We start from the raw sequence: 14,815 nt of genomic DNA, 5'->3' as shown, positions 1-14,815 counted from the left end.
CGTCCAATTAGCCATTGCTTTATCCAATTAGTATTGCATACATTTAATAGCTGTCCGGCATGGCTGCTTTCACAGAAGCTCAAAAGAAGCAATTTTACAAAGCATGAACATAACTGCTGTGGAAACTGTGAGTACATGCAACTGGGGCACATGCATAGTGTAGGGATACAATGGATGTACTATTTAGGGCAAGAAAATGTCTAATCTCACATAGAGCACAGTCCCTCCACACTGTACTGAACAGGGCATAAATGAAACCCCCAAATGTTATCACAAAGCATCTTACAATAATCCTTTGTTTTGATGACCCATTGACTTTGATGACCCTGAATCAGTGCTATGGGTTAAATGGGTACAATGTTTCTATAAATAACCTGATTATTCTAATGAGTAACTCTTCTACTGTACGTGTTCACAGGCAGGCTGAGCCAATGTCACAGCACAATACCCTCTGGGAAGAAATTAAGAGAGCATAATGGAAGGGAAACAATCAAATGGATAATGTACACTGTACACATAATATGATAGGCCACCCTTGTTGCTTCTATCAGCCGCTATAGCCTCTAGTCTCTTTCTTTCCTCCCCAGCAGAGGTCAGATGATGCGATGACTCTCATGCTATGCTTTACAGTAGATGAATGGAAGCTATAGCTTCTGCTTTTTACAGTTGCTGTTATCCTGTATCTCCTCTCAGAGTAATGATACACACAATCCCACATGATCCAAGTGGCATTCCCAGAGATAAAAACTCAACCCAGGTTCTCAGCTGCATGTCAAGCTAACCCAGCACTAGACGACGTGGCGTCACTAACAGTCCTGGTTGTATGGATGAAGTGATAAGTAAAAAAAAAGGTAGACAGAGAGAGACAAGATCAGGTTAGAATCTGCTGTAGGAGGACCTCAACTCTCTCAGCTTAGTGGGTGCTGATACAGTTAGAGGAAATAGAATACTGGTAAATACAAACTGTAAATCAGCTCATCGATGCCGTTAGGCCAGGCAATGCATGGTCTAAAGAAAGTCAACATTTACATTCAGCTCACGTTCAGCTGTGAAAAACAACAGCGCATCAACAAAAAGGTAACGGAACATCGTGATATAGGTATAATTAATGCCTGATTTGATTTGAACTCTCCTTCTCCAACATATTTATAATGATGCTATGTTGTCAGGTAAGTTGACCTTATTCTCACAGCGACCATGGTGAATTTACGTCACACTTGGGGTGGGAAACTCTACCTGGAAGATTGGCATAAGAATGTTTCAACACACAAGTGAGGTTCAGATAGACCTAACTGTTATCAAATTAGCTAGCAATCTTGAGAAAAACGACTAGGCCTACAACAACTGTAGGGAAGATAGCTAGCTTACTAGCTAATTAGCTACTAGCTAGCTAGATTCCGGTAGCTAGCTTTAGTGGGTCAAATATATTACCTATCCCTTCAGATTCTTGAGATGCATTTGTTTCTAATATGTTTGTAAGTGTTTTGTAAGTGAGGAATCTGTGAAATGCTAAATGTTTGTCTGATTCCCGACATTTGTATGACGTCAATCTTGGCACACAACAGTAGGATGGTTGGGCTGTAGGCCAACTAGCTCTTCTGGATAGAGTTTCAAAATGGCCAATAATGTCTGTAGAGTGTCACTGCAAATCATGCCATGGATTCTTGAGTCAACTTTATCAGTCTATCTCAAAAAAACAGAGCGACCTATCCAATCCTAGATATCGCCTTCCACTGAGTGTAACCAGAGAATCCCTCTGCCCTTAAGACAAGGTCACTGCTGATGAGCTGAATATACAAGGCTAAAGTAACACAATCACTCACACAGTACAGCTTCCAGCTGCTAAATGCACTTCCGCCAGTACACAATATGAAATCATTTTGGCTACAGTCTGTCAGAGCAGTCCACAGTTCTTCTTTGAGACTCAAGGTGCTGACACCATAGAGCCATGAGCCAGAAGAGAGGGAGAGAGAGAGAGAGAGAGAGAGAGAGAGAGAGAGAGAGAGAGTTAGTTCTCGCTGGGTCAGCAACCTCAGCAGCCTGCAGAGGATCAGAGAAGAGGACAGCAGTAATTTCAGTGCTGCTCTTCAGACAGGAGAGTCCTCTCCCCCGGGCAGCCACAAAAACAGCCTGACAGCTGCTGTACACAGAAAGAACCTGACGGGGCCTCAATTAACCTTGATGTGAAAGTACTAGCTTGTCAATTCTCCCTAAATAAGATCAACGGCGCAGCTCAACAACAATGTCATTTTGTTTACTTTATCTGTTGTTATTAAATCTCGCCTCTGTCCCAGTGCAGCTAGCCTTTGCTCCCTCCGTCCAAAAATGTTGTAACTAAGCCTCTCAACCCCTGGACCTCTTTCATTGTGGACAATTTACATTGACTGCGATGACTTCAAAAACTGTTCTTTGATTTTTGTGAGTCAGATAAACAATAGTGTCATGGTGTAAAAAAGAACTCTTCATCACCTCATCTAATGATTAATGTTTTACTGTACTTGGGTGCAGAACCTCTATTATTCTATCACTGTATTTGGCTGTGATGTATCATTAATGCGGATCGATGGCAAGTGGCTCGATCACTAGGATCTCTGCCCCACTGTCATTGACCTCTGGCTCCTGCAGTGTCCTGGGAGACCCCCTGCCACTGAAAAACACTCCCAGCATGCTGATGGAGGGGGCAAAACCATCAGAGCCTCTAATGTGCCCCCACTGTGACACTGACCACAACAACACTCCCAGTGTTTCAGCAGTAGAACACAACTAATGGACTCACATAAATACATAGTATACTAATGGCCTCAACACATAGTGTACTGCATGTAAGAGGAATAATTACATTTGTTCAATTATGTATCGTGCACCCACTCAGAATGCACTGCGAATGCAAATGAAAAGTAAGTCCTCAATCTTCTTTTGAGCATGTTAAATACAGTTCTTAATAAAAGAGAAAGGGTTTTTGGCAGTAGATGCTTTAACTGCGACATACAGTGGCTCAAAAAGAACCTGGGCAGGTTACAACAAGGTGGCTATTATTCACTGGGCACAAGCAGCCATCAAAAGGGAACAAAGACTACCAGGTGATTAACTCTGTTCTATGGATTCTGTAGCCATTGTGGCCCACAGTAGCAGTTTGCACTGTAAAAGAACTGTGTGTTTCAGTACATGGTAGAACAGGACGAAAATATTAACTTCTACAAAGTATTTCCCAGCAGCTCTTAGTGCGCTCGCATGCAGCCAAATCTTAATAGTGCTCATTCAAATTGGTAATACAGGAAACAGACATGTCAAAGACAAGGAGCTCTTTTACACTTTTCCCCTTTTCACATGAGGCTACATAGATATCAAATGATCTTCACCACAGATAATCAATTTCCCTCAGGCATGTTTCTTCCCATTCCCATGCTTTTCTCTAACACCAAAACAGAGATGTTTATCTGCATTTCCACAAGGACTGCATCTATTTGCACCAATAACACCTTTCCAGACCGCATTAACTAGTGTTAATTGCACCTCTATTGCTATTACCTGCTAATAAAGGGATGAAATCTGTTCCTGTATTTCCACAAGAACATACTTTTTTAAAATTTCAACATGAGCACCGAAGCTTTCATCAGACGCTCATTAAGTATACACGATACAAGCAGCAGCCACAAGAAAATCTGGCATAGAGCATCACACTGCCTTCTCTTTTATACTAGTAACCCAGACTGGCACCATGTACTGTGGGTAATAGAGATGTCACTCCCATTGGCTGCTAGCTGAGACTGGCATCTCGTTTGACCCACTGATGAGCAGCCTGCCAGCCTGTGCCACTGCCTCTGACCTGAGCCACACCATGCTGGCGTCTAGTGACCTACTTCTTGGTTCTCCCTGAGCCTCACTAGCACAGCCGTGTCAGTTTAGACCAAATATAACGACAGGGCATATACTCATTGTCAGCTTTGTTAGCATTATCTTGAACATCATCCCCTCTGCCTATTTTTTTTTTTACATGATGTACAAGCACAATCATCAATGTGTAATGGGTACAGGACTGCTGCTCAGCTTGTCTTTGTCTAACTCTACAAGAATTTCCCTTTGAAAAATGACCGCACAGTGGGATAGGAAATAAGAGAAGTGCTGGTCAAAGAGTGGGTGTATTGTTCAAGTGATTAGACCCAATAGGCAATATTGCTCAGACAAGATGAACACCTTTCTATCTCGGTGGTAGATATCACATAGAAAGCACGTAAGGAAAAAGGGACAACGCCATCAGATAATCGAAAAAAGCAGCAGCTTTTGCAGTGAATTAAAATGACAGTCGTCTCGTTCCTAGTGTTTCAGTAACGGATGACAGAGACAAAATGCCACACATTACAGGATCAACAACTGAGTGACCTGTGGATATTGATACTGAATATAGTGATACAGTGGCCCACAATTATTAAACAGGCGTACAGCCGATCTAATCAAATCCAAATCTAATCTTTAATTACTAGAGAGATCAACTTCACTTCTAATCTGAAAGCATGTTGGCAGGTGGTCAAGTTTTGGCTTCTAATGAAAAAAAATTACCCTCCATTATACGTCTCACATATCGATCGCCTGCCACATTCATCTGTTAGGAAAAATACAGCGAATTATAAATACAGATTGCTGTGCATAGTCGAGAATGGCAGTCAGCTCATACATCTGCCTCTTGGTCTATAGAAAAGATTTGGGAGGGCAGCCAGGCTCTAAGGAGGCTGTGATCGCAAAGACAGCAGTGAGAAAATACATAGGAGAGATCAATTTCACTGGTTAACACAGAACACAAAGGCCGGGTCAGAGCGACTGCACGGGGTGTGTTTTAGTTTCCACCTCCTACACACTCATGCATTAAATATGGTTCAACAATCACACTCTCCAATGGCTCTCAAAACCCTCACTTCCCAACCCTCCAACTAAACATTTCCTGGGGAATTCCGTCCAGGAATGTATTCTCGATGACGGAGCAACCAAAACAGCTGAGAGGAAAATCACTTTCTAATGAACAGCGGGGAAGCATAGGCAAGGCCCTCTCTCATACAACTGCTTGTTCTCAATATACTTAACATCTTGTGGAGCAATAATAAAAATACTTGCTTGGGAATGTATGACCTTGTTATTTTTACCCATTTAGCAGTTTTGAGATTGCTTATTTCTCTGAGGATCACAGATTTTAAATGTTCCCTTCTGCGGCTAAAAGTACTTCATAAGCATGCAGTGCATCTCAAGACTATGTTTGAGTCCAGCGATTCCCGGTAAGTTAGGTATTGAGTTGAGAATTTTATGTGAACTTAAGTTGTTGTAGCAGAGATACGCTTAATAGGTTCCCATAATGCAGAATCACTTTGATAATGGCCTCTTCAATAGCTGGCAACGACTGGGAAAAGGCATTCTCCAAACCATTTAAGAGTACTTGGTTTTAATTACCACTGCAACATGAAAATGTATTTCACAAGATTAGACAAGAGCTAGTCTGGAATGCTGGTGATATTTACTATATTGTCCTACTATTGTTAGGCAGTATAGAAGATGTTGAGGGCTTTGTTATTATAATCTTTAAGAAAAATACTATCATGTGCACTGATAGTAAACATTGTGAGCCAAGTGGGTCTGCTTCCATTTAGCCATTAGACAATAATTTAGACATCTGTACAAATGTATTTTAAAACTGTTGAGATTAATGTTGGGCACATGCTTACAAGAATGGTAAATATTTATTTTATAACCTCAGGCCTTTGCTTATGAATAGCACCTTGTGTTTCGCTTGATGGAACTGCAAGCCTTCATCAGTTGCCGCTGGCGGGTGCATGCTGCATGTGAGCTTGTGACATTGGTGGTGCTGTGATCTAATTATATCTGTGTACTGTGCTGTGAGAAACTGTACAGTATGTATTGCAGATGCTCTCTAGACCGGGAAGGTCCCTGTTTCTGTATTAAAGCATGGACAAACAATGGGCTAATACTCTCAGTCCCATGCAATGTACCATTTCTGAGATTTACATAGCTTCAGTATTTCCATAAAATAAGGTGTCTGAATGCAAAATGTTATTTGTTCTTAGTATTACCAAAAGCAGTGTGACCATATACTGTGTACACACACACACACACACACACAATCAAGTCAGTCTGTTATGGCTAGTCACATAAATACATTAACCTTACAGACAATCCAGCTCAATTCCTTTATCAGAAAAAAGGTACTTACAATTCATAAAGCCTTTCCAGCACTATGTAATCTCCAGATTATACTCTTTCGACACATTTTGTCAATCTGCCCTTCAACAACTCCTATTTCTAGACATTAATATGGATGCATATACCATACTATCCTATTGCTTACTCTCTATGAAAAGAATGCTGACATACATTACGGAGTATACACAAATAAAAATCACTGATATTTACTGGTTGTTATCTGTACAGGGATATAGGCCACTGTTAATATACCAATACAATAAACCTAAACATAATGTTGCCATAAATATTCAGGTTTTATTTTTGGATGATCAACTTTGCCTAAGCTCTCTGAGAGAGCTCTTCCATGGTAAAACACGGTAGATATACTGTTGGTAAGTTTTAGAAACAACCTTGGCTCCAAAGAGGGCTGTGATGTTAACAGGGATGGTAAGCAGCAATAAACGTAGCTTTGAAGTACTGTAGATCAGAGATTCATTTTTCTCCCAGCAGACTGTTTAAACATGGAAGCCTCCAGTTTGATGTCAATACGTGACCCACGGCGTAAAGTGTCCAACTGTCAACATCTAATCTTGCTAGTTCGGAAACACTGGATGCCCATTGCACACTGCATGCACTGTGCACATTCCGGAAAGACTGTATGTCAAACCAGGAGGCCGCCATCTTCCAGCACTTGGTCCATTATCAACATCAAGGTCAGAACCAGAAATCCTGCGTGACTTGTGTCTTACTGACGAGGGGGAAACATTTCTGTATGTGTGGATAGCTGCATGGAACAAATTCATTAGTCCTGCAACAAGGAATGTCCTGTATTCTGTGAAATGGAATGGATACTGGTTGCATGTTTTAAAACAATGCCGCCATACACATCCTACTGAGGAGCTCATATACCATTTCATACAGTGTGGTTGGTGGATGCTTTTATCCGAAGCGCCTTACAGTACCACGAGGGAATGCATTTCTTTTAAGCATGGGTAGCCCCGGTGGGAATCTATCCCCAAGCCCTGTCAGTGGTGCCATGCTGTATCGAGCTATGCGGGATCACAGCTCTCACTGCATCGTGCTGAAACAGCTTGACCTTATTAGCTATGTCACACAGGTAAGATATGTCACTCTGCATTAGTATTGGTTTGAAAGTCCCCTCACGGAATGAGTATCCTTGAACTGACCCTTGAGATCCAAGATGCCTCTTATAGTTCGAGTTTCAGCGGCCGTACAGGAGAGCGGGGTTAGATTGTTAAAACACAGGAGCCAAAAGCTTCTTCAGTAAATGAGGATGTCAAAAGAGGCCGATGTGCAACTAATGCGGTTTGGCATAGCGAGTAAGCCCAGCAGTCACACATTTGCTCCACAAACTATAATGTATCCAAAACCAATCATGTAAATATGAATGTAGTTTACAGTGTGGCCCCTGAACCTCACAGCCACTCCCAACGCGGACCTACTGGACTAACATTTGCCCCATTGACTTCCCCGTACCTGTGTGAAACAACCACATGTCACAGCTCATAAAATCCCTCTTCACAAGTGCAGCATAAAACTAGGCATGTGGGGCAGCAGGGTGGCCTACTGGTTAAAGAGCCCGCCCTTCAATCGGACGCCCCGGTTCAAGCCCTGTGTTGGAGAGTATCCTCCCTGCTGAAGTGTCCTGGAGCAAGTCACTGACCTGCACTCTGACCTCTCTGTGGAGGGAGTGGCAGGTAAAAGGAGAATTTTCCAGCTGGGATCAATGAAATAGCACATTATTATTATTTTTATTAGTGGAGCAAAGCCTTACTGGGCTTGTAAGCTATAGCAATTGTAATAAACTTAACCAAACTAACCATTATTCCATGTATATTCTGTCCAGTATCCTTCACCATTTTCTAATCTTTATCTCTACTGTATGACATCAATGGTTAGCTCCACGCGCACCAAATTATTACACCGGCAATGTCAGCTTTGATTTTAGCCGATCCAGATATCATTCAGGTCAAATCCAAGTTACTGTACAGTCCAGCAAGGCTGCTGGAACCGGGCAGCATTAGTTGCCTGTTTAGCCTACTTCAGAGCACGAAATTCGGTAAGTCTAAATATTTAACACAGCAACAACGCCAAACAAGTAGGTCAATGAAATATTCATCTTATTATTTCTTATCTGTCAATGTCATTTGCAGTCAGTCACATTAACACGAAGGGAATAATTTTGACAGGCTGATAACACACCAAAGGAAGCAAATTACAACCAAAGAATAGCAAAGAGATAGTGAATTGGTATACATCACAGCAGTAATGTGAAGAGATCGTCTCCAGCCTGTTAATATGAAATGCTTTCAGCGCTTCTACTGAGCCAACATCGAGCGGTCTGCCGTGCTGAAGATCCCGTAGGGGGGCACAACACCTTGAACAACAGCGTCAGGGTCTAAAAACATATAGGAAAGATGAAAAGAATGAATGCGAAATCCTACCTGATGTCTGTTACTCGTTAATGCATGCGAGCTGACTTGGATGTAGGCTAGGCGACACACACACACACACACGTACACACACATACACACACACACACACTACAAGCGGCTCGAGCTCGCTGCCTGCCTCCTCCACGGCATCAAGCCCCTCCTCGTTTATCGTACAGTGGAGAGATGAAAAAAAAATGATCACATTTCTATGCGCCGAAAAAAGGAAGCGCGTCACATTCACGCTTTACATGAAGATGATTTTCAGATATAACGGAGATCTATATCAAAAATAGATTTAAACACAAAAGAAATATTGACCCAGTTGAGCACTCAGCAATTTTTTTTTTCCGGGAATGCTGTCCCGGGTGTTATAAAACAGCAGGCCTAACACAATAGTATAGTTCCTCTGTGTGTGTGTGTGTGTGTGTGTGTGTGTGTGTGTGTGTGTGCGTGTGCGTGTGCGTGTCTCGAAAAAGATGTGAATGATTGAGTTCTCTCTTCTTTCCATGCCTTGGATTTGGGCAGTGAAGCAAACCTGCTACAAGCCTGCCAGCAAACCAAACCAAGCATCAGTGGAGGACAGTCCTCAATTGCTGTGCTTTATCCCACTTTGACACAAGATCAATGACACGTGGACGATGATATTGTATAACCAGGGGGCACCTGTCCACAGCAGACGATAACAAAGCAGAATGCAATCCATCTCAAATGAATGGGATCCGGAGTGGGAGCGTATGGGTCTCAGATCCAGGCTGCAGCTTTGGCTGTTTATGTTGGACTTTTGAGTTTTCATGGTCAGCATGCAGTAGTGTTGGTGTATCCAGACTCAATATCACACAAACCCATAGCTCTTTTATGAAGCATGTCATCATCACTGGATATGGTTAACATTTAAAAAGGATACATCACTGTTATGATGGTGTCTCTGCAACTGAATGATTACATGTTAAACCGTGCATACAAATTCATTATTTTCATTTTCATTTTCATTCATTACATAGAATTTGCAGTTTTGTGAAGTATATTTTCAGTCAGACTACCATCGCTTCAGCTCATCATCTCAGTGGCTTCTACACTGTTGTTTTTTTACCTAACCATATGCTGCCCTCTAATGGGTATACACACATAAGCAGCCAGGCAACAACACCCTCATACACTTGAGAAGGAGGCAGAGGCTTGGAAAGCAGACGTAAACGTAAAGTGTGATGTGGTGGCAATATTTCTTCACAATATAGACTGAGTGGTATTACGATATGTAATATATTACAAACTACTGTGTGTTATGATGATTCAAATTTAGAGAACTAGTTTTGTGCCTGCCTATCTTGTTGCCAATTTTGAGAGGATTAGTGAGCTGTCTCCCTGGTCTGTGTGAATATTCAAAATATTTTGCATGATTGACACTTCCTTCCTTAACCCCAGCAATTCCTGAGCTGTTTCCAGACAGCTATGTCACATCCATTGTTAACGACAACCAGACTACAGTAAATCATGTAATTTTAACCATTTACTTCCTTTGCTATATAGTATATATGCTAGATTATGTCAAAACTGAGTCTGCTGTTAATTATTCATGGACAAGCATTCAAATGAAGGCAAACACTACCTCATTTAATTCAGGAAGTAGATTTGCTGTCTTGTTGATTTTGATGACATAACATGCTTAAATTCCAGATGCGATTTGAACATTTAGGAAAACATTTCTAAGAACTGCTTTCCTTTTTATCCCACTTTCCTGGGACACTGTTAGCAGTGACATCAGTCTTTGTCTTAGTGCCTGGTTACACGGGGCAACTGAGTTACTCCACTTGAACCTTGGCCTGTGCAGAGCAGAACAGTGCTCTTTTCATAAAGGTAGTCGAGGAGTAAAGATGTGGAAGGGATCGTCCTTGTGTGAAGTATATCAAACATACAACAACTGGCAGAACTGATACTGGTTCAGTCTGCTAAGAAGCATCGTTTATCTGTAAGATGGTCTGTGTCAAATAATAGGAAACAACAAGGATGAATGGATTTGCACATGTTTTCTAGGATCGGATATGGTACAGCCACAGTGTTGTAGCTGCTCTGATGCAGGCCTACTACAAATGCTGTTTTCTGTCATGCATAATGTTAATCATTCATAATATAACTGGTTCTTATCCCACCACAAGAGGGTAGCACTGACATAATGTTTGAGTAAAGTTGTGTGACCTTAGGAGTATTGTTCAGTGTAATTGTAAATAAAATCAAGATTCTCTCTTACATTTTAACACTGATGCTACATTTTCAGCCACTGACTTTCTTATTATGAAGCCTTTAGTTCTCCCCATACCACCACCTTGGTTCCCACAAATTATGATGTTATTTTATCTAAAGAGGACCTTCAGTAATAGTGTAGTGGTGGCTGAGGAATGGCTGCACTCCTTAGGTTACGTGTATATATAATAGGGTGATATATTTGAAAGGAATACCACTCAGTTTAAGAACTCATGCAGATTATGGGCTAAGGCAGTCCAAACAGTAATTGTGAACATGGAAAATTCTCCTCTAAAGACTCTAAAGAACCTGTGAATTCATAAACTGAGTGATGTGAAAGTAAACATCTGTGCTCGAGAGGTTTTATCTCAATGTTCCAAAGCAAGCGAGCAATATTGTGAACGGCAGATATATTTATAGCCCATTCATTTTCACAGTGACTCACTTCACACCTTTTGCTGCAGCAATAAGGAACACTTTCTTAAAATATCAAAGAGTGGTACTGGAGGGCTCAATAAATATTACCTGCCACGTTTTTTTTAACAATGTCTAACTTGTCTGACTGAACAAGTATTGACGTCAACAGGAAGTCAAGTGAACAATCAAATGCTTTAAGAGAAAGCTTTAGAGAGATGATTGAGACATATTTTCCTTTAACTCAGTAAAGCCCCTGGAGCCCTTACAGTTTTACCACTAAAGGTCAGTGGCAGTTCAAGTGCTCTTAATGTCTCCTTAACCATAATCTTATCGGTTCACCTTGTTTATGTTCATAGACCAAGGGCACACACCGTCTCATTTACATACATGGAAAAACAAACACATGAATTAAACAGCTTTCCTTTTTTCTGAACACAGTTGTTCACTTTCAAAGTAGTAAGCTTATCTTGCTGAACCTTACATGTGGCCACTGCCAGGGCATTGTGCTCTATTGTGGTTTGGATATTTCCATGGGAACAAGTGGCCAAGGAGAGAGGGAGGATCCTGTTCAAGCAGGAGGGGGCGTGTGTTAGATTCACTGGTTTCCTCCTTTATTTAACCCGCCTGCGCCTCTCAAACGGCCACAGATGAGCTGGTCTTGACAAGAGAGAACTTCAGTCTGCTGTCAAGAAAGCCTCAGAGATTTCTCACAAGACCCTGACCTCCTGTCTGGGACAATATTGTGGATTTACCCCTCTATACTCATAAGGTAAGAATACTTTCCTACAACAGTTAATGATTTGGAATCTTTTAGTATGGTTTTCTCTTTATAGAAACATGTTTTATGATTTTTTTTTTTTTTCATTTAAGAACATGATTCAGTGTCTTACACGCATATCCTTTCATTTTCCACAGACTTTCCAAATCCCTGCCAGAGGACCCATGTGGGTGGTGGAGAAGATCCGTGTGTCAGTGGAGAGAACCAACCTGCCTCTCCCTTCAGCAGAATACAGCTTTAAAATCGGTGACATCATGTTTGGGGAAAAAGTTGAGAAGCCCAAAAGGATTTCCCTCTGTCCCAACGTCATCACCCCTGACAACATCCCAGAGTTCTGCATCCCTCCCACAATCCCGTCCCTGCCAGAGGTAAAGAGCACAGAGCACAGCCGAGCGGCCCCCATTATCAGGGTGTCTCCCTGTGAGAGGGGGAGCCCCGAAAGAGAGGTGCCATGGCATGAGTCCTTCACCCCACATATTATCCAGGTGGAGAGTGTGGATGAGAGCCCCTATGACAATGGCTGCAGTGATGAGGAGACCACCAACGCAGACCCCCAGAGCCAGGCCGCCCTGTCCCTTCCACACATGGCCAAAGCACAGACCTGCTACGGCTTTTGCACCCTGCTGGAGAGCCCCCACACCAGGCGCAAGGAGTCACTCTTCCACTCTGACCCCGGGTCCCTCGCCCTGCTGCTGCCCAGGAGTCGATCAAGCACGTGCTCCAGAGTCTCCCCCTCCACCTCGCCCTCCTCCTCCCCTTCCTCCTTCAGCCTCAACGCCCTGACCTCCAGGCTGTCCCCGAGAGGCTACACCCTGAACAGGCAGGGCACGTTGGACAGCGATACCACCTCCTCTACCGAGTCGTCTCCTTTCAGCTCACCGCTGCTGACCAGGTGTCCTGCCAAGTCTTCCCTCTTCAAAGCACTGAGCCATGAACGCCTGTTGTGTAGGAACATGAGGAAGGCAATGGTGTCCAGGAACAACTCCCTGTCCACAGATGAGGGCAGCTCCACAGACAATAGCCCCAATGTCATGAGAAGGGCATCAGAGGGGTTGATGGAGGGCTTCCCCAGCAGCTACAGCCTGGCTCCCCCCACCTTCTTCCCCATGGACTTGACTCTGCACAGGGAGAGGGTGATGAAGGAGAGCATGGTGCCCATAGGGAAAGATGGCAGCCTGCGACTTTCAGCAGAATACTGCCCCGATAACCAAAGACTACGGGTTCGGTTGATCAGTGCCGAGGGGCTCTACGCTCTCTCTGTAGACCCCAAGATTATCAACTGCAGCGTCAGCCTCTCTCTGGTTCCTGGAAAAGTCCAGAAGCAACGCAGCACAGTCATCAGGAAGAGCCGTAATCCTATCTTCAATGAGGATTTCTTCTTTGATGCTATCTCGGAGGAAGACCTCAGTAAGCGCTCCCTTCGCTTTAAAGTGGTGAACAAAATGTCCACCATGAAAAGAGACTATCTTCTGGGTGATTGCGATTTGCCTCTCTCCAGCATTGTAACCTTATAAACCAGAGTACTTCCCTATCTATTTATCTCTATGTTGAATTATTTATTTAAACCAGGATTTTATATCAATTAAATGATGGAAAACACTCTTGTTCGTTTGTCTTTAATACATTACATTATTAGACTGTCTTGCAGTTGGTATGCCAAAGTATTTTTATTGTAATGTGGCAAATCTTGTCTGTGCAGATTTTTAGGAACACTTCACCCAAGGCCCTGGTTATGCATTTTCAGAATTCATTTGTCAGGATAAAGTTAATTATCAGAAAGAAAACAACCACCTCCAACAACAAAAAGCTAATCCTAATCTTACAAATGCTTAAAAACTAACACAGAAATATTACAAAAAATCATTCACAGCTCTTTTACTTGATGTTAACATGGCTGCCCCATCAGCTGGTGTGAGACACTCACCTTCTCCAATTTCTCGTATAAGCCTGTTGTTTCTTCCTGACCTTTCCACTGATTAAAAATATCACTAGGAACCAGAAACCTTGGAGGGGAGTTTTCACCCTGGAGTATGCTTAATTCTAATTAGTGCAAATAAAAAGCTCTGACACAATTAACCATGATACAAAAAAGCTCACTGTCAAATCTCACGAACAGTCAATAACAACTTGAGGCTGTTGGATAGGATGTATTCTCCCTTAATTTTTGATAAAACCAATTTATTACATATCCTTCTGTAGACAGTGTTGTTCAGTAATGCCTGTGCCTAATATCTCCTTTATAATGAACTGAGTACAGTGTGCTCATGGGTAGAAATAGATAATTTAATGGAGATTCTTTCCTTTTTGATAATCATGCACTCAGGGTGGCACCAGTCCTTCAAAGTAGCTATTTTTCTTAGTACCACAGTTCTCAATCAAAATAATACTCAGTCCTAGAGTTTGGAAGGAATTTAAGCAGATAAAAAGGCAAAATACAAAACATATGATGAATTTCATATACTCATTTATTTCATGGTGGATTGTACTGTATTGTGCTGTCTCCTGCTCAACATAAAGTGCTTTTTGTATTTTAGTTTTTTGTACTTTTCTGCCAAAGACTAAGGACAACATTTCTCTATACATCAATGTTTACCAATTGAATAGTGCGGAAGCTCTTAATGTAGACCTCAGGCAAGCATATCCTGCTGTTTTCAGCAATAAAGATCAGGCTTAAAAGCATCCGCTGCCACTATAGCTCCTAGTTAAAGATTAATAGGTTTCTCAGGGCTCAGAAATACTC

At 42.2% G+C, this 14,815-nt stretch overlaps 1 protein-coding gene across 1 annotated transcript; it reads left to right on the top strand.

Moving 5' to 3' along the window:
- The first annotated feature begins 12,026 nt into the window (after positions 1-12,026).
- Positions 12,027-13,656, top strand: c2cd4a (C2 calcium dependent domain containing 4A). The gene is made up of 2 exons (XM_071915597.2): positions 12,027-12,066; positions 12,213-13,656. Exon 2 carries the CDS (start codon positions 12,240-12,242, stop codon positions 13,587-13,589), a length of 1,350 nt encoding a protein of 449 aa, XP_071771698.1. The 5' UTR covers positions 12,027-12,066; positions 12,213-12,239; the 3' UTR covers positions 13,590-13,656.
- Positions 13,657-14,815: the final 1,159 nt, after the last annotated feature.

The sequence above is a fragment of the Centroberyx gerrardi genome, chromosome 4 (assembly GCF_048128805.1).
Source record: "Centroberyx gerrardi isolate f3 chromosome 4, fCenGer3.hap1.cur.20231027, whole genome shotgun sequence".
NCBI classification, from domain to species: domain Eukaryota; kingdom Metazoa; phylum Chordata; class Actinopteri; order Beryciformes; family Berycidae; genus Centroberyx; species Centroberyx gerrardi.
This window is presented reverse-complemented; position numbering and strand designations above follow the sequence as displayed.